The 20,259-nt window shown below is 33.1% G+C and overlaps 1 protein-coding gene across 33 annotated transcripts in view; it reads left to right on the top strand.

Moving 5' to 3' along the window:
• Nucleotides 1-20,259, top strand: part of Slmap (sarcolemma associated protein) — a 147,266-nt gene that overhangs the window by 82,925 nt on the left and 44,082 nt on the right. For 10 of the 33 annotated variants that reach the window (XM_047530308.1, XM_047530289.1, XM_047530291.1 and 7 more), the window contains exons 5-14: nucleotides 542-578; nucleotides 2,531-2,593; nucleotides 5,414-5,509; nucleotides 6,781-6,852; nucleotides 7,566-7,706; nucleotides 9,221-9,358; nucleotides 10,690-10,858; nucleotides 10,951-11,001; nucleotides 11,463-11,513; nucleotides 15,521-15,583. In XM_047530308.1, coding sequence (XP_047386264.1) covers nucleotides 542-578; nucleotides 2,531-2,593; nucleotides 5,414-5,509; nucleotides 6,781-6,852; nucleotides 7,566-7,706; nucleotides 9,221-9,358; nucleotides 10,690-10,858; nucleotides 10,951-11,001; nucleotides 11,463-11,513; nucleotides 15,521-15,583 — 881 coding nt within the window. The remainder of the gene's footprint in view (nucleotides 1-541; nucleotides 579-2,530; nucleotides 2,594-5,413; nucleotides 5,510-6,780; nucleotides 6,853-7,565; nucleotides 7,707-9,220; nucleotides 9,359-10,689; nucleotides 10,859-10,950; nucleotides 11,002-11,462; nucleotides 11,514-15,520; nucleotides 15,584-20,259) is intronic. The other 23 variants (XM_047530317.1, XM_047530318.1, XM_047530299.1 and 20 more) reach the window with 6 other exon arrangements.

The raw sequence follows: 20,259 nt of genomic DNA, 5'->3' as shown, positions 1-20,259 counted from the left end.
GTTTTCATATTACAGCTTTTCTTTTTGGTTGAACTTTACTTTTTAAAACTTTCCATATAGGAGTGTTTTAATTTTAAAATAAGTTCTATGTTACACAATTCAAAATGGATGATTTAGGGCTGGGGAGATAACTCAGTCGGTAGAGTGCTTGCCTTGCAAGCACAAGGCCCTGGGTTCGATCCCCAGCACCGCAAAAAAAAAAAAAAAAGGATGATTTAAATAGCACTTTTTTTTTTTTATATATAAAAATGAAGGAATTCACCATAGCCCTCAATAAGTAGTGAATTCTCAAAGAACATTTAATACATTTCGATTTTGCAAATTTGTTTTTAGAAATACATTAATGTTTTAAAAGGAAATTTTAATATGTATTTTATTTTCTAAGGATTTCATCCATTTTGAAGGATTGAAAGTTTCACATTCTTTTAATTATATGAGAGCAAATGTATCAATTTTGTGGTTTAAGATATTCTAGGACTGTCATGCTCTGTTTCCTCTTTTGTCAGGAAATTAGATAAAAATTCTAAATTTTACTTTTCAGTGTCATCCATGCTCCATTACCAAGTCCTGTTGACAAAGTAAGTTGCTAATGATTATTTTTTTCTAAACTGATGCATTTGGATTGCTTTTAAAATGTTTGTTTTTAATATGCTCTACCTAGAAATTTCTGTTCTACAATAAAACATATAGATTGCTTGTAACTATACAGTTAATGTAATCTTCTGATCTTCAGTATCTGAAGAATTTAGGATGAATGTTTCTTTGGAAAAAACCCTTGTAATTTCTAGTGAACTATCGACTGTGCAGACTAAGAGTGCCTGTTTTGCTCTTAACCAAAAATAAGAAATGTTAGCTTTTTATTCTGAATCAGTTTTGTCTAGATATTTGTTGAAGTGTCCTACCCAGTTAGTTTACTCAACATTAATCCCTATAGGGAAGTAGCACAAAAATATGAATTTATTCCTTTATTATCATTGAAGGTTAGTTTTAACAAAATCTGATCAGAAACTGCATTAATTGCTTGCTAGAAAAACATTCTTTTTTCTATTAAGAAATAATGCTATCATTGGTAAAGAGCATTAAAAAAGCAAACAAAAAACCCCAAATAAAACATCTTTTTAATCATTTAACATAAATGTGGATATTGTTTTCTTAGTGCAATAAACTACTGAGGGGAAATATTTTGCATTTTTTCTTCCATTTGGATGAAGAGCAAATGCCTACGTGAGACCGATGTTGTCTCTTAGATTCTTTTTTAGAAATAAAAAAGGTTAATCAACTTCTGCAATTCCAAAAAATTATTTCAGAAGTAAATAATGGTCTTGCTGATCTAGGACTAACTTTATAAAATAATGCCAACTCTTTTAGTCATCATATTAATAAAAATATACTTTCTGTGCTTAATGATTAATATCATTAATCAGTTAACACAGTGCTTATTAGTGTTGAGGATGTGGGTAAATATTATAGCAACCATTTAGGTGCTCTTCTTTTTTTTTTTTTAAAGCCTTGGTTTTGTATTCCGCAACCTTGTCAGGCTGTGCAGTGGTGCTCGTCTGTAATCCCAGCAAGTCCGGAGGCGGAGATACAAAGATCACAAGTTTGAGGCCAGGTTTAGTAACTTAGTGAGACCCTGTCTCTAAATTTAAAAAAGGCCTGGGGATAAAGCTCAGTAGAAAATTATCTCTGGGTTCAATCCCCAGTACCACCATTAAAAAAAAAAAAAAAAAAAAGTGTATATGTTCCATAGCCTTGAAAAACCCCTTCTAGAAAGTACCTCTTCTAATACTCTTGAATTCTAAGCAGTTTGACTGATTTGTAGTGTTTAAACACCTTTATTAGAGTTGGGGATTAGCTCAGTAATAGAGTGCTTGCCTGACATACAAGAGGCTCTGGGTTCAATCCCAGTACAACAAAAACAAAACTAAGACTAAACACCATTATTTTCTGTCTTTTCCAGAAAACCTATTTATAGTTAAAAGAAAAAAAAAAAAAAAGGCAAAACTGTTTTCATTATCTCTGACCATTGACCACTGTTAGATTTCATGTTGCCCTCCCTACCCCAAATAGCATTTTGAAGGTGGTTACTTCTAAATGAATCGTGAGTTGTTGTCATATTAAAGAACTATTTAATGATGAATTTTAAGGGAAAGTATGTGGATCTATTGATTTAAGAGGTATATCTAGATTAAGAAAATACTAGATGGCCTTCGTACTATAAATTTGTGATTCAGCTTATCAAGAAATGTTTTCATGAATAGCACTTTTTGTACCACCATGCTTGTACATTTTAGACTAGTGAGCATTTAATACCATTTAGAAATTCTGGACATAGGGCAGAAATATTTTGAGCACTAAGGTGCTTAATTAATTTGAAAAAGAAATTTATGTGCGTATTTAAATAAATATACATTTTCAAGGGATTGGTCTTTTTTATTATGTTTTTTTCTTTTTTTTTTTTTTTTGGTGTGTCTTTAATGTCTTTTAGGAAGTGTTTTCTGTGACTATTGATACTCACTTCTTTTTCTAGGTTGCTGCTAACACTCCAAGTATGTATTCTCAGGAATTATTCCAGCTTTCTCAGTATCTACAGGTAAAAGTAAATTTTGAGAATTCTTAGTCTTTAGAAGTAGCATTAAACAACTTAGATTTTATTTTGCCAGTTTGCAGATACAGGATAAAAAAGTGTTGGCTGGATACAAGTACCAAGGAATTATCTTTTCAAAGAAGAACAAAGGATTAAAAATAGGTCTTATGAAGAAAAAAAAAGTTAATTGTTAAACTTAGAGAACAGACGTTCCTGTATAAGAGAAAAAAATTTTTTCTTCAATATGAAGAAATTCCAAATTTTTATTTTATCTATAGAGGACTTTTAAATAAAATTAGACCTTGATAATAATATTGTTGTATTTTGGGATGCTTAATAATGTTAATACCACGTAATTATTTAACACTGTTGTACCTAAGTTCCATTCTAGCACTTTAGATACTTGGAATGGTCTCCTGAAGCAGTTAATGCCATATTTAAAGAGTAATTCAAATCTCTAAAAAGCCAGCTAGTAGTTGTTTTGTTTTGTTCTTTTAACCTGGTTTATGTAGATTTGGGCAGGACTATGGTGAGAGAACATAGTTAAGGAAAACCCTGATTAGGAGGTTAGAGGTTGAAGTATTTATCTTGATTCTGCTACTCAGTTAATTGTTTCTTTTGGTGAGTTATTTTACCTTTGTAGGCCTTCAGTTGTCTTTTGTTTAAAATTATAGAATCAAACGAGTGATTCTGGGTTCCTTCATTTATAAGACTCAATCACTGAGACCAGTTCCACATCAATTAAGAATGTACACATCTGTGAAAATGAACAGAAAATAATGAATGCATTTGTTAGATCTTGTCTTCCATCAGGCATAATGTACTAGTGCATAGAAAATAGTTTTGCACATCTGCAGTCTAACCAGATTTCCTAGATTCCATCCCTGACTTTAATTTCTCATCTGCTGGGAAAGTTGTTTAAAACTTTTGAACCTCGTTTTCTGCAGCTTGGAAATGAGTAGAACAATATTGCCTTGCCAAATTGTGAAGAATATGTGAATTAATTCACCTAAAGCACTTAGAACAGTGCCTGGCACATAGAATGTATGCCATAAATACCAAATAAAAATTAATCCCAAAAGTTAAAAAAAAAAAAAAAAGAATATATACCATAAATGTCAGTAGTCATTTACCATTCAGTAGGAAGGCACCTGAATTTGATGTAGCTGTCCTTATTAGAGGTAGAAGAAAACTTTGAGATTAATTTGGTGTACACTTCATTTTTTATGAGAAATATATAAATATATTTATATTTTCCCAAAGCTATACACTGTTGTTATTAGCCACCATGGGCTGAAACTCTCATGCCCTTACTCAACCTTTTAAACTTTTGTTTGTTCTTTGAACATCCACTTCGAATTGTTTAAATCACACCGCACAGTCTTTTCTGTATACATCCTTGTTGAACTACTAGAGTTCTAATATAAATTGTGGACCTTTTGGAATAGATGCATTTTATGCCATAGAATTAAAAATATCATTCCTGGAAATACTACATTTCTGTTAAAATGTGGTTCATAGAATTAAGAAACTAATGGAATTAAAGGGTAAGTGGAAAAATTACACCATCTAGTGGAGGTAAATTTTTAAACGGTGGTTGGTTGTTGGTTTTATTTTTTAGTAAAACATTTTGCATCTTTAAACTTTCCTGGATATTATGAATGTTTTAGGAGCTTAAACATGGCAAATAGTCTCTTTTAAATGTAAACTGTTTTAATATGCATTCTGAGTTGGTATGACTTTTAAAACAAAGTACTTATAACTCTAATTAGGCCAGATTTTCCCTAATCATTATTTATCAAGGATATGAAGAGCAATAAATTCATGCTTTAAACCTCAAATACTATGTTTAAAGCATATACTTTTCTATTGAGGTGGCTCAAAACCAGTAGGATAGTACCTGTTCTTTGTATAATGACAGGAAAAGAACACCTAAATGTGCCAAAGTGGAAACTAAATGCTGAGCATTTCACCTTGACTTCTTGTGAAGGAGGCCCACCTTATTAACAGCTATCAAATGTTAACAAGTCACCTAGGGATCAGACTTTGCTTACCAATATCTTTCTTTGTAAAATATTCCTTTTGAGCTGCTAAATGTAACTCCTTGACCTCCTAATTGCATGTAACGAGTGTTTGATCGATTCAATTCATTTTGGGCACATTAATTTCTGCTAAGTGACATGTAGTCAGGGAAAAGACCAGAACACCTGAAAATGCAAGAGTATGAGAGTAAAGTGGCCTCTTTCTTTAAACACACACACACACACACACGCACACACACACACACACACACACACGCACACACACACATTTAATAACATGTTTAAGAGGGAAAATGTAAAAGCTATTACTATTTTAGACATCATATTGTGCAGTTAAGCCATGGCAAAGTAATCTTCTGATCAGATTAATTTTTCTTAGTTTGGAATCAGTTTGTTCTGAGGTATATGCATGTTTCATGTGCGTGTGTGTTTGTGTGTGTAATGCAAACCTAAAAGACTTGTTAGCTTTTTCAAGTCTGTGTTTTTTACAAATCATTTTCCAAATTAGAAAAAATAAAACAAAAATAAGTAAGTGATGTGTTCTGTTGACGGGGAGGTTGCAACTGGAGTACTTCTAACTTAGATAGAGCTCAGCAGATAAAGCTGAAATATATGGCATATATATGTTTAAAAGGATTTTTAAAAAGGATTATCAAGTTTTAAATACTTTGAAATATATCAAGAGGAATATAAGAATATATTCAAGAGTACTGAAGATTGATTATTCTTCAAAGGAATCATACCGAGTTTATTAGAATATCTTTTGTGATTTTTATAATATTAGGAGGCCTTACATCGGGAACAGATGTTGGAACAGAAGTTAGCCACACTTCAGCGGCTACTAGCCATCACCCAAGAGGCTTCAGATACCAGTTGGCAGGTATTCCAGTGGCCTTTATGTTCAAGAAGCATTTAAACAACTTAATATTTCTTAGGTGTTGGATGAACTAAAACAAAAATTTTATAGTAAACTAAGGCAAAGAGGGGGCTGGGGTTGTAGGGCTTGCGTAGCACATGTGAGGCACTGGGCTTGATCTTCTGCACCATGTAAAAATAAATAAATAAAACAAAGGTGTAAATCTACAACTAAAAATCAGGGATCAGACTTTGCTTACCAATATCTTTCTTTGTAAAATATTCCTTTGGAGCTGCTAAATGTAATTCCTTGACCTCTTAGTTGCATGGAACCAGTATTTGGTGGATTCAGTTCATTTTGGGCACATTAATTTCTGCTAAGTGACATGTAGTCAGGGAAAAGACCTGAACGCCTGGTCTTTTTTTTTTTTAAAAGGCAAAGGGGGCTGCCCATGTTGCTTAGTAGTAGAGTGCTTACCTAGTATGTATGAGACCCTGGGTTCAATCCCCAGTACCACCAAAAAAGTGGGGAGAGTTACTTTCTAACTAAAGAACAGGTATTGTGCGAGGAACGGCAGCACATGCTTGGAATCTCAGTGACTTAGGAGCCTGAGCCAGGAAGATCAAAAATTCAGTGTTAAAGTTAGCAAGACTCTGTCTCAAAATAAAAATAGTTCTGGCCGAGCATGGTGGTGCAGACCTGTAATCCTAGTGATTTGGGAGACTGAGGCAGGAGGATTGAAAGTTTGAGGTCAGCCTCAGCCACTTAGGCTCTAAATAACTTCACAAGACCCTGTCTCAAAATAAAATATAAAAAAGGCTGGGGCTGGGGATTTAGCTCAGTTGGTAGAGTGCTTGCCTCATAAGCACAAGGCCCTGGGTTCAAACCCCAGCACCGCAAAAAAAAAAAAAGGACTGAGACTGTGGCTCAGTAGTTAAGCACCCCAGGTTCAATCCCTGATACCAAAAAAAAAAAAAAAAGGCTAGGGATGTGGCTTAGTGGCTGAGGTATCCTGGGTTCAATCCCCAGTACCAAAAATACATAAATTAAAAATTTTTTTTAAATGAAAAGGACTGGGGGTGTAGCTCAGTGCTAGAGAACACACCTGGGTTCAATCTCTAGTACAGTGCAGGGGTGGGAGGGGAGCAAACTGAGGTGTTGAAAAGTTAGGACTAACAGTGGATGTGGACAGTTTTATAATTTTGTTTATTTTGATGACTGTAGAACCTTTTTGATATACAGGTTGTTTTGTAATTACTCTGGGATTTTATTTATATTTAATTTTTCTTCAACAGGCTTTAATAGATGAAGATAGACTCTTATCACGGTTAGAAGTTATGGGAAACCAATTACAGGCATGCTCCAAAGTAGGTACTTAATCTATTAAATAAAGAAAAATGCATGTTTTTTTAAAATACAGCTTTAACTTCATTTTTTTGTTATTTTGAGTATATGCTAAAACTTTTGTACATTTTCAGTATTCTTTTGTCATGAGAAATATCAAACTTACCTGAAAGTAGAAAGAATTGTATAATGAATGTCAGTGTACAACTCTGTCTTTTTTCTATTGCAAAACATTTTTCTAACTCCCCTCACACTCCATAAATTAGAAGTTTGCTCTAGAGATTTGGATTAATTTAGGGTTTCTTTTGTGTGTATTGTTTCTTGCCAAAACATGATGGAAAATAATGTGTTCTTTTACCAGAAGATAATACATTTGCCTCAAAATACTTGGTGTTTTTGAAGGTAATTATTTTTTTCTAAAAAGTAAATATATGGTGACTTGCAGAGAATATGACAAATGTAAGAGTAATTAATTTTACATATTTGAGAAAAATTCTCAATTGCCTTTGTTTTTTTTTTTTTTCTATTGGAAGCAGAAATTAACATATTTGTCAAGGCATAATTTACTGATGCAACTTTCAAATATAGCTTCAGTTAATACAGGGCCAGCATTGTTTGTGTTTGGAGGTACTTTAACACAGAATTTAAAAAGCATCATAATGTGTTTAGTTTTTTCAAATGGTAAAAACTTTTTAAAAAATAACTTTGCTATAATTGTAAATTTTTTTAATTCTAGAATCAGACAGAAGATAGTTTACGGAAGGAACTAATAGCATTACAGGAAGATAAACACAACTATGAGACAACAGCCAAAGAGTCCCTGAGGCGGGTTCTTCAGGAGAAAATTGAAGTGGTTAGAAAACTTTCAGAAGTTGAGGTATTTCACTTTTAAAAATATCAAGTAGTAGTATGGTTTTTTTTTTTTTGTTTTTTTGTTTTTTTTAACTTTAAAAATTCCAGGCCCTTTTAAATTTAGGTATTATTGTGTAGTTAGGAAATATTTTCAGTCTGTGAATGAGGAAGAATAGGTATGCTATTGACAGGAGTTCTCAACATACATGTGAGTTCCCGTGCTTATGGTCCTAAGTCAGTGGCTAAGGAAATAAAAGCCTAACCAGCTGGGTGCAGTTGAACACACCTGTAATCCCAGCAATTTGGGAGGCTGAGACAGGAGGATGGCAAATTCAAAGCCAGTCTCAGCAATTTAGTGAGGCCCTGTCTCTAAGTAAAATATATAAAAAAGGTTGGGGATGTGGCTCATTGGTTCAGTCCCTGGATTCAGTCCCTGATTCAGACAAACAAAAAACCTAACCAGAGAATCTTACCGTTTGCATGCTGATGAGGATTCAGCCTCCATATAATGGACCTTGATATGTTTTAGGGATTTGATTTCCTGGTATAAGATTTTGTTTTTTTCTTGGTCACTGTAAGACCAAGAACTTACATACATGTTCCTACTTTACACATCCTCTAGAGAGGAAAATTGAGTTTTGTACTTTGGAAGTTCAAAGAGAAAATTTCCAAGCCACTTCCTGGGTCTTTTAGGAGCAATCAAAATGTGATTCTCAGGGCTAAGAGTGCAGCTCACTGATAGAGCTCTAGGTTCAAAAAAAAAGAAAAAAGTGTCTATATAGAATACATATATCCTTTTTTTTCTCATTACATTAGGGAAAAAAAAAAAACTCAATTCATAATATGGGTCTTACTATTCCGTGTTATAATTAACACAGAAATTATCTCTCAGTTTGGTTAAAATGTCCATCGTAAACTAAATAGTAACATACCCTTAGCATAGGAGTAATTTCTGTAATGACCTTATCCCAGAGTGCCTAATTCATTGTTACTTAATTCCTTTAATAAGCAATGGAAGTTGCTATCTTCTCATATTTTTATTAATTCCTGCATATTACTAAACTTACTTAAAGAATTTACAGGCTTAGCTGGATGCAGTGGCAGATGCCTGTAATCCTAGTGGCTCCGGAGGCTGAGGCAGGAGGATTCTGAGTTCAGAACCAGCCTCAGCAACTTACAGAGACCCTAAGAAACTCAGTGAGATCCTGTCTCTAAATAAAATACAAAAAATGGGCTGGGGATGTGGCTCAGTGGTTTAGCACCTCTGGGTTAAATCCCCAGTATAGCTAAAAAGGTGTAATTAAAGTGTCCCCTCTTCCCCCAACATTTGCTTTTAATTCTTAGTTGTTTATTGTTTTAATATGTACCTGCAGTAAAAATTAAAATCCTTGTGTTATTTAACTCAGCTTTATATAAAGTTCAGGAAATATGTTGATTTGGAATAACCCGTTATATTTTTTACAAATTGAATTTAGAAGGAATGCTAAATAATAAATGTACATTTATTCAAAAGAAATTGCCTGTGAATTTGAATTGCAGCGAAGTCTGAGTAATACTGAAGATGAATGTACCCACCTGAAAGAAATGAATGAGCGGACTCAGGAAGAATTAAGAGAATTAGCCAATAAATATAATGGAGCAGTTAATGAGATTAAAGATTTATCTGATAAATTAAAGGTATGTACTTATTCAGTCTGAAAGCATGTTAAGCTAATAGTCTGTACCACACTGAATAGCTTGAAAGTTTAGATATTGATGAATAGTTGTAAAATAAGATGCTTCTATTCTATTTAGCTCAATCGCTATGACCATAGGTAATCAAAAGCCTGTAAAAACTAATGTATTTCCTCAGGATGAACATGAGTCAGTGCCTCACAATTGGCATCTTTTGATATACAAGAGGAAGTAAATGAAAATCAACAAAACCTAAGATATTCAGGGTTTTGTTTTGTTTTGTTTAACCTGAAACTACTTTTTTCTATCCTATTCCAAAGGTAGGGCCCAGCTATTTAGTACTGGAACAAGCCCAGACAAATCTTAGAATAGCCTGCTTGACCCCTGCTAACCTTCAGGAATGCAGTTGATTCTGCTTCCACTGCCATTCCCTATAGCTGTGGGACATTTAGGAGAAGGATAGATCAGATCATAGAGTAATGTCTAATTGGTCCTTTGAAATCTAATATCTGAACCAGGCACTTGGGAGTTTGAGGCAAGAGGATATCAAGTTTGAAGCCAGTCTGGGCAACTTAACAAAACACCATCTCAAACATAAAAATAAAAAAGACTGGAGATGTAACTCCGTGGTGAAGTTCCCGGGGTTCAATCCCCAGTACTGTAAAATGAATGAATGAATTCTTTATAACTAAGTTAGTGAAGACCCATATTAATATAATTCAAACCATGAATGGAGTGCCAGGAAGATATGAATTTATTAGAGAAGACCAACACATAACCTCTCTTCTGTGTGGTTGTTTAACCTATAATCATTTTATTTTTATTCCATTACTCTTTCTATAGATTGAACCCAAGACCTTGTGTGTGCATGTTAAGCAAGCACTCTCCTACTGATCTACATTACTTCCCACTTTAAAATGTGGTGTTTTGGGGCTGGGGATGTAGCTCAGTGGTAGATCACCTGCCTAGCATGTGTGAGCTCCTGGGTCCAATCCCTAGCACCACCAAAAAAAGTTAAAAAAAGGGGCTGGGGAGATAGCTCGGTCGGTAGAGTGAAAATAAGAGTTTTTCATTTTGACCCTTTATCTCTACATCTAAGGAGACTGCTTGCTTGCTACAAGGTTTTCTCTTAAGTGCTATTACGAAGGAGTGAACCCAATGCAGATCACTTTTGACATTAGGTCTTTGTCTATCGTCTTTGCTGGTTTAGAAAAATTGGCATTATAAATACATTCTATAATTTCATGTACATTCCTTAGAAGTTGAATAAAGGCAGTCCTGGCTTAGGCCTCTTAAAACAACATCAGATTTGAATCTTCTTCTTCCTTCCACAGGTAGCAGAGGGAAGACAAGAGGAGATCCAACAGAAGGGACAAGCTGAGAAGAAAGAATTACAACATAAAATAGACGAAATGGAAGAAAAAGAACAGGAGCTCCAGGCAAAAATAGAAGCTTTGCAAGCTGATAATGACTTCACCAATGAAAGGCTAACAGCTTTACAAGGTAAGTTAGCTAACATAGACATTCTTTTGATTTGATTTTTTTTTTTTTCTTTTTGTCTGTGAAATATCTTTTTCTTGGACTTTTATTTACAGTACGGTTAGAACATCTTCAGGAGAAAACTCTTAAAGAATGCAGCAGCTTAGGTAGGTGTCATCCAAATTTCTTGTTTAAAGCTAAATTTTATCATTATTAAACTTTTGACTTTGTTTACTATTTCATATTAGGTTCTTGTTTTCTGTAAGCAATCTTTTACATATTAGGTATAAAATAGCTACACTCTTAGAAAATTTCCTTTTAAAATATACTGGATTGCCACCAGTGGGCACCATTGTTTAGTCCTTGAGATAATGAAATTTCTGCATCTGAGAAGTTTTACTTAAATCCATGAACAGTAGGATCCTTTTTCTTTTGAGGTTCATTGGAAGGCCACCAAGCCTGAATTAATGGAAAATAGCATATTGAACCCTTCTTATAAAAATAAAGTGTTCTGTACAGTCTTAATGTGAATAGGAATACAAAATGCCATGATTACACTTGAGACCAAGTGTAATACTTAAAATATTACTTTCTCTGATCAGGCAATGATGTACTGTCTTAATCCTAGGGATACAAGTTGATGACTTCTTACCTAAAATAAATGGGAGCACAGAAAAAGGTAGTGTAAAAAACTTAAATATTTTTCTTTCATGATAACCTTTTACTGTTTAAGCAGAATAGGAAATTCAGGGTTTCGAGGTTTTAACTGTTTGGAATGCAGAGCATACTGTTCACACATTATTAAATTCTGTCTTTTAAAATTAGGCTTCCCTTTATTTTCTAAGACTTGATGCCATGATCTGTTAGTAGATATCCTTTGTTATATGGAAATTTCAATTAAATAATAAAAAATTATAAAGTTCAGCATTAGCATTGACTTATATTTTTTCCCACTTCAATTTTTAGAGAACTAGACTACCATTTTGTTCCATTGAGCTCTGCCTCTGATTAACCATTTTTAATGTGTGAGTTATATGAAAGCCTGTTTTGCCTTGGACTTGTAGAAACTGCTTTCTTTTTCTGTCTCTTTTATTGGTTAGAAGGAATGAGGTCAGTCATTTCTGCCATCAGAAAAAAATCCTTTATCAGTTCTTGGTTTTCGACCCTTTTTTCTAGGTAGCATAGGTGTTCTTTTGCCCAAAACTCAAAGCCACTAGGTATTGTTTTTTTTCTTTTACAGGGAGTACTTTTTGCCCAAAGGCCTCTATAATCCTTTAGCTTTGAAGATCCCTGTTTACCTTTTACACTTCCCTTTTCATCCAATGTTGACTGAATGCCAGCTATGCCAGATTCTGCAGTATATGCTTAGAGTACCAAAAGAATAAACTATTTTCTTGTGTATACTGATCTATGTGCCTCTCATCTCAATTTTTATACAGAAATTACTGGAAGATATCAAGGCTCATACCTGAACTTCCTATTTAAACTCCATTAAAGATTGTTTCCATATATCAGGGGATATCTTTATAGTTTTGAGCAACAAATTCTGGTAAAGTTAGGAGGTGGTTTGTTTTTGTTTTGTTTGACTGGTTTTTAACCAAGATCTGACAAAATAGGTTCGGGTGATCATGTATATGTGCGTTGCAAGGTCAAGACCTAATATTACATTTATAATGAATTTTGGAACTCTCAATTAAGAAAAAATTTCTTTGACCGTTGCTATTTGACTGTTCTCTTTATTTTTTTAAAATGCATTAATTTTAAAAATTCCAATTCGAATGAGTTTCAGTTTGAGAATTTTTAAAGGTGTAGTTTATATTCATTGCAGAAAAACTACTTGTTACTTTTTATTAAATACACTTAGCATACTGATATAAATGAATTAATCCTTATCTTCTAAAATTTTGTCTTCCTTAAATGGTTTTGTATTTTCTGAAATTATTTTGTTTGTTTTTCTTTCTGGTGTGTACACTTTTTAATCAATTCATCACTTTCTTGACTTGAATATTGTATTTGTTCATAGTGTTAGTGTTAACCTAAACTGAGAACCTCCTCTTTCTTCAATTAAGAGAATCCTTTTATATATACAGAACCATCTTTTTACTATTTAGATTTGTCAAATTACTGCATGAAATTTTTGCCAGTTCCAACTGATTTGGGAATAGTAGACTGTTTTTATATTGTAGAATATTTTAGACTCCTTTATTTAAGATTAAATAAGAGATTTTAAATATTTAAAGGTAACTTCTTGCTATAATTATTTTTTCCTTATTGGCATATTTGCTTTTGGTGGTGATAAATTGAGTAGTATGGAAAGTGACTAATAGGATATTTTTAAAGAAGATAAGTAGTAAATTTCCAAATATACACAAAAACTTCATCACACCAGACTTACATAGTAACTTTTGAGATAGGTCTCTAATAACATTCTGAATCACTTGTGATTTAATAACAAACCAATTACCAAGCATTCCAATATTACTAAGGTCTAGAACCATATTATGAGTTTTTAACTAAAATTATTCTTTTAATAAAACACCAAGAAGGTTTGTAAGAGAATATTTCAAAGATGTCTGAATGTTAAAATTAATATTTCTTGTAGCAAACTCCACTTTTGAAATTAAGTATAATATAGCTGTTAAAAGCAAAGGTTTTGTGCTATTTTTCATATTTTATTTAATGAGCATAATTTGAACATATCTTAGAGAGTGTTAAATACTATCTAAAAGAAATATAATAAGAGCCACAAGTATAATTTAAAATTTTCTGGTTGCCACATTAAAAATATAAAAAGCAGGTAAAACAAATTTTAATAATATAATTTGTTTAACCCACAATACCCAAAATGTTATTTTAAACCATTCACATTACTTTTTATTACTATTTGAATTCATTGTCTCTTTGTTTTATACTTAAAATCTTAATCTCAATTTAAACTAGCCACATTTGAAAGGCTCAATAGCATGTCTGGCTAGCGGCTATAGTAATGGATGACATAGGCATAAAAAATTAAAATCCATAGGAAACTCACATGTATAAATAGAATTCATTTTAAATAGAGTGGTTTTCTACTTTACATTTCCATATTTGTCTTTTTTACATGTCTACATTATTTAGTATCATAGAGACCCAGTAAATATCTCTCCAATAAATATCTCTTTCCTTTTGGATTATCAGTGGCACACATTTTTGTAGCTTTGGCAGAGTGATCTCCCAAAGGCCTGAACTCAAGTAATAGAATGTTGAAAGTGTCATAATCTAAAAGCTTTGCGTATACTATCTATAACACAATTTTCTTAAATGTTAGGAGATGCCTTTGTAGGAGGGATACATATGTATCTATCTTTTTATATTAATTTTAGAATTTATCTAAACAAGTATAAGAAACATTTTAGTATCAGGTTCAGATGTTAAAATCAGAGCCAATAAAAGGTTGATGTTTACCTTGGTTGGTTATGGTTAGGATAACCTACTTTTTAGTAAATGTCATATGAGTCCTTTGACATTGGTCTGAATTTTAACTTCAGATAAGTTTCATAAAATCCTTTAGTTAGGTTAAAGTTTGGTTCCAAATGAGTTTTGATATTTAACACAATGTTATATAGTTTTGAGTTTTGAAAGTTTCATAGCTTAGATAGAATTTATGTAAAACAGCTTTTTATCTTTGTAGTTACTATTTTACTGAGGGCTTCTTTTTGCTTTAGTTGACACTGATAAATTGTTTAAAATTTTTAAATTTCAAATTTCTGTAACACTATGTTTACAGTGTATATCTCTGTATTATGTTGTAACCAAATAATGCATTAATCTTTCTAAAGCATGAAGTATATCAATCTTTTTCTTCATGTTTTTGTCATACTGATGATGACTGTAAAGTGAAGGACTTGTAACTAGATAAAGAATAATAAATTTGAGAGTAGAGGTAAGGAAGGCAAATAATAGGATGAGGCATCATCATGCAGAGTTGATAATTAAAGAGGTAGGGTAGGCTGAGATGGAAGAGAGAAAGGAGGGTTTTACAGTAAGAGTGGTGCTGACTTGTGTACTTTTTTGCAGGTTTTAGTGCTTTCACACCTTTCAGATAGTCATCATGTTGAAATATAATTTTTAATATTTAAGTTTTCATGGAGAAAGAGGCATTTAACTTTATTTGTGTGTGTGTGTGTGTGTGTGTGTGTGCGCGCGCGCGCGCACGCATGTGCTGCTGGGGATTGCAAGTGCTCTACCACTGAGCTACATCCCTACCCCTTCTAAAATTTTACTTTGAAACAGTATCTTGCTAAGTTACCCAGGCTGGCCTTGAGCTTTTGATCCTCCTGTCTCAGCCTCCTGAGTAGCTGTGGTTACAGGAGAAAGGTGTATTTTGAAAGTAAGAGAAGCTCTTTAAGGCAATATGTTTGGGTATTTTTTTGTTGTTTTGGTTTGGTGTTTTGTTTTGGATTTTTTTTGTTTGAGCTCTGGATAAAAACTGCACCTTTAAAAGCTCACTATTCAGGGTATAAATTAATGGTTATATAATCATGATTTTCAGTCACTTAATTCCAAAATACGTTTTAATATTAAAATGTATATTCAACTTTTATTAGCCATACTCAGAGTTGATACATTTGAGTTTTCCTGCCTTTGCTGTTAGTTTTCAAAGGCAGCAACAAACTATATCCTTAAAGGTGTTTCTTTCTTCATTAGAGCACTTGCTTTCAAAGAGTGGCGGGGACTGCACTTTTATTCATCAATTCATAGAATGCCAGAGTGAGTACAGAGTATTTTTCACATTGATTTTTAATAAAGTCAGAGACTGAAATTGAAAAGTGAGCAGAATAATGAGGATCTTGATGTGTTTATTATGGCAGAAGTATGCAAAGAGCCATCTTCAGACAGCAGTGAACCTTTCAGACTGTTTGTTTCTGTTTTTTGAGAAATATATTCCTATTGTTTCAACCTTCACAGAGCCTTTCACATTAGTTACACACAAAGATGAAATTTGTAACCTGTTAATTAACAATTAACAATCATTACTGTGCAGGAAATAAAATGAACTGTCAAGCACCTCAGCTTTCTATGTGAATACTTAGGAGATGGTAATCACAAGCTGTTTTAAGTTGTAGTTCAATCACAGATTTGAATTTTGAGGTTCTTAAAGTTCTTAAATGAAGATGAAGCCTTAAAAAGTTATTCAGTTTGGGAACTGAATTCTGAAGATGGCCCTAAGCAGGAGCTTTCTATTTCCAGGAAAGGAGTAGCAATAGATTGTCCCACAGTCTGATGTCAACTACTTCCTGTTGGGAAGCTGTATAGGCTACCTTTAAGAATATTTTAAAGATAGGCTGTCTTTCAAGGTTATTGACACCCCTTCTGAATTCCGAACAAAAATCATGTGAATTCCTTTTTACCTGAAAATTATTTAGTTGCTAAAATCTATAGCAATCAAAAAGGTGATATTCTCAGCTGGACGTGGGATTATAGCTGTAATCCCAGCTACTTGGGCAATTAGGCAGGAGGATCAAAAATTCAAGGCCAGCCTCAGCATCTGAGCAAGCTCCTGTCTCAAAATAAAAACTTTTAGAAAGGACTAGGGCAGGGAAGGGTGGTGTTCTTTTGTTAGTGACAAGTAGATTGCCATGTATAGTAAAGGATTGCTGATGATGTATATGCTTTTTCCTCTTGTGCAAACACTCTCAAGCCCTTTTTTCCCTGTTCTATTTGAAGTGAATGGTTTTCCAAATTTTTATGCATATATATCCACAACTTTAGGAGGACTTGAGAATTATGAGAGTCACACCTGGTATTTACAGCAGACACCAGTTCAACAGATCAAATGTTATACTCCTTAGAGATATTTAAGGAAATGTGAAATTTCATTAAATATTTTTAGAACTTCTGATTTTGTCAGTCTTAGATACTATAATATTAAATGTAAGTTTAATACTACTTTGAGGCAATTTACTTAATGAATATGGCATTTTTTTTGTCCTTTAAAAACATAAAAATTAGTGCATCTTTTTGTTATCTTCTTATTATGAACTCTTTCTTTTATGGAAAACCAGTACAGTGGTAATTGGTATCCAGGAAGCCAAGAAGAGAGTATGCAATCTAAAATATTAAGTTTTTTAGAAGGAAAACTATACTTTTATTACTTATGATGATTCTTTGATGTTATTTTTATTTTGAATTTTTTTTTTTTTTTTTTTTTTTTTTGAGGGATAGTATCATCATCCTTTATTTTGAACAAGGAGAAACTGAGAAACAGCCAGTGACTCAGGAGGCTGAGGCAGGAGCAGCACAAGTTCAAACCAGCCTCAGCAACTTAGTGAGGCCCTAAGCAACTTAACAAGACCCTATCTCTAAATTAAACATAAAAGGGGCTGGGGAAGTGGCTCAGTGGTTAAGTGCCCTGGTTATTTTGAACTTTTAAAGTTTATATTGAGTCCAAGAAAATAAGAAGAGAGAATTATCGCAAGAATGTTTTACTAAGTTGCAATTTTAGAAATCCTTGTTTCACTTTAGTGACAAGAGAAGGTCACTAGCCTTTATTTTTATCGCTTGCTTATTTAAAAAACAAAAAGCTTTTTAACCTCTAATTTGTTATCAAACATTTCATTCAAAGTAATATTATAAAATATCTGTAGTTTTAATACTGAACAATGTTTATTTTAAATAAAGCAAAAGATGTTTGAGATTTTTATTGCTTTGTAGTTATGGGGGAAAATGGACCAAATAAACATAAGAGAGAGCACATAAGTTATGTAAATATAACAAATCCTCTCAATAGGAGTATTTGACAGCTAATAAAATTATAGGAACTTTGTAATTGGGAATGAGAAAATATCAGACATGTGATGTGGTACATAGAAGAAAAAAATCAGCATATGAAATCTCATGTGGACCAAAGATGAGAAAAAATAAAATGCAAGCATTCCTAGGTATCTGAATCTATTGAGTCTCTGAGTGCCAATAGTGAAAGTTTAGACTGTAAGCTAATATAACTAGGGAGAAGCCTATTATTGAAATGTTTGGTTTGAGTTTTAAGTAACAAGTAGCAATAGTTTGGTTATTGTTGATCCCAGTTGTATCTAAAATTTTTCTAAATTTGTTTAGTTCCTTAAATCTATGCAGTCAGAATTGGAATAGTACAGGTTACTTCTTGCTCAATTTATTGTCAGAAGGAACATTTTCATTATTTTATGACAAGGTGCCATTATAGAAATTGTTGTCTTTAATGAGTATTATTACAAGCAAGGCAAATTCAGCTAACATCTTACTCAAGTGAACTTAGCCTCAACACTTTTAAAACAATTTTGGAGGGACTGGGATTATGGTCAGTGGTAGAGCAATTGCTTCACACATGTGAGACACTGAGTTCAATCCTTATTAGCACCATATAAAATGAATAAATAAAATAAAGGTATTTTGTCCATCTACAACTTAAAAAACAAATTTAAAAAAAATAATAAAACAATTTTGGAGTATTTATTGACAAGCCTACACAGACTTTTTTTCTTTCTTTTTTTGACTGCTATTTTCACTGATAAGCATCTTAAACTGGTTTATGATCTTTTTTCTTGATACCAAGGATTGAACTCAGGGGCATATAACCACTGAGCCACATACCCAGTCTTTTTTTGTATTTTATTCAGAGACAGGGTCTCACCGAGTTTCTTAGGGCCTTGCTAAATTGCTGGAGCTGACTTTAAACTCATGATCCTCTTCACTCAGCCTTCTGAGCCACTGGGATTATAGTTGTGTTCCATCATGCCTGGCCTGGTTTATGGTCTTGATCATAAAGTATATGCTCATTATACTGTAGTACTTAATATTCTCAGTTCCTTCCAGTCTTTTAAAAAACAAGCATTAAATACTTTGCCTTCATTATTTACTAGTGCTTATATAGAATAAATTCATCTTGTGCTTTAAAATTTAGAAAGCAGATAAGTCACTTCCTTTGGTTTTTCTGTGTTTTCTGTTTTTGTTTTTGTTTTGTTTTGTGTACCAGGGATTGAACCCAAGGACATGAACCCAAAGGCACTTAACTACTGAGCCACATCCCCAGTTCTTTTTATTTTTTTATTTTGAGACAGTACCTCACTAGGTTGCTTATAACCTCACTAAGTTGCTGAGACTGGCTTTGAACCTGCAATCTTCTGGTCTCAGCCTCCTGAGCTGCTGGGATTATAGATACTCACCACACCTGGCTTCCTTTGGATTCTTTATATCTATCTTTGTTATATTGATATATTTTTTTAGCTTATATGTATAAGAGAGCATAATTGTTCTTCATAAGAGAACAAATTGATTTTGTGGAAAATAAATGAGTTGGAACACATTTCAACTTGTTTTCGTTTTATGATAAAAAAGACTATTTTTAAAAATGTTCCTTTTGACTAAAAGCTCTTAATCATAGGCAAAGAGATTATAATTTGAACCTTTTGTGTATAATTAATTCCCTAACCATAAAGTAAATATTCTGTATTAAAAAGAGCTTCAGGGGGCTGGGGAGACGGCTCAGTTGGTAGAGTGCTTGCCTTGTAAGCACAAGGTCCTGGGTTCAATCCCCAGCACCACAAAAAAAAAAAAAAAGAGCTTCACAGCATAAAATCTAGAATTAAAAAGTAACTTAAGTAAAACTTGCTCAAAAGCTTTTAGCAATATTTTCTTCTTCTAGGATTCAGAACATAAGTTTGATTTAGTCAGAACTCCATGATAAACGTTCCCTGCACATTTTAATTATTTCAGGTTTACTATATAAACTTAATGGGTACCTTGAAACTTTTATGTTTTGCTAACAATGCTGAGTCAAGAAATTGTGCACCTCTCAATCTGTTTCTTACATGTCCATGAACTCTTGCACTAGATTGACTTGCAAGCTGAGCAAAAAGATGATGGGCGAAAGGTAGAGAATCTAAGGATGTGGAAATCTGCCATCCCTTCATAGACATAGTAAAAGTCAACTTTCTCTGAACTGTTGCCTGCCACTTTGATTTTTCTTCCTGCTTTCTGTCCTGATAAGGGCAGACACATTTCCGCTGGGCACCAAAAAAACTTTCCTCTGAAGTCTACCCTTTAGAGACAAACTTTCCCCTCCCCCAGGAGTATCTTCCTCTTGTGATAGTAGATTTAGCAATCCCCAGAAGTGAACCTCATGTCTTTGTATTCTTAATCCATGTTTACCATTTTTGTTATTATTAGGTAAAAATTTAATTATCTTACTGTTTCATATCTTTCTGGACTTTCCCCTGATTTTCAAAAAATTCTCTCCTTGCTCCCCATCCCCATTTTGAAATTGTAGTCACTATCTCTGTATGCTTCTTTTCTTCTCTCCTTCCTGTTAGGGTTTTGCTCACTTTGAAATTACCTTATATAGAGGAATGCATTGAATCAATGTTGCTGTGTGACTGAATGTTTACTTTTCATGCCTCGATGAAGTTAGC

The sequence above is a fragment of the Sciurus carolinensis genome, chromosome 17, assembly GCF_902686445.1.
Source record: "Sciurus carolinensis chromosome 17, mSciCar1.2, whole genome shotgun sequence".
Lineage (NCBI taxonomy): Eukaryota > Metazoa > Chordata > Mammalia > Rodentia > Sciuridae > Sciurus > Sciurus carolinensis.
Note: the sequence above shows the minus strand (reverse complement) of the source record. Positions and strands in the feature narration are given on the sequence as shown.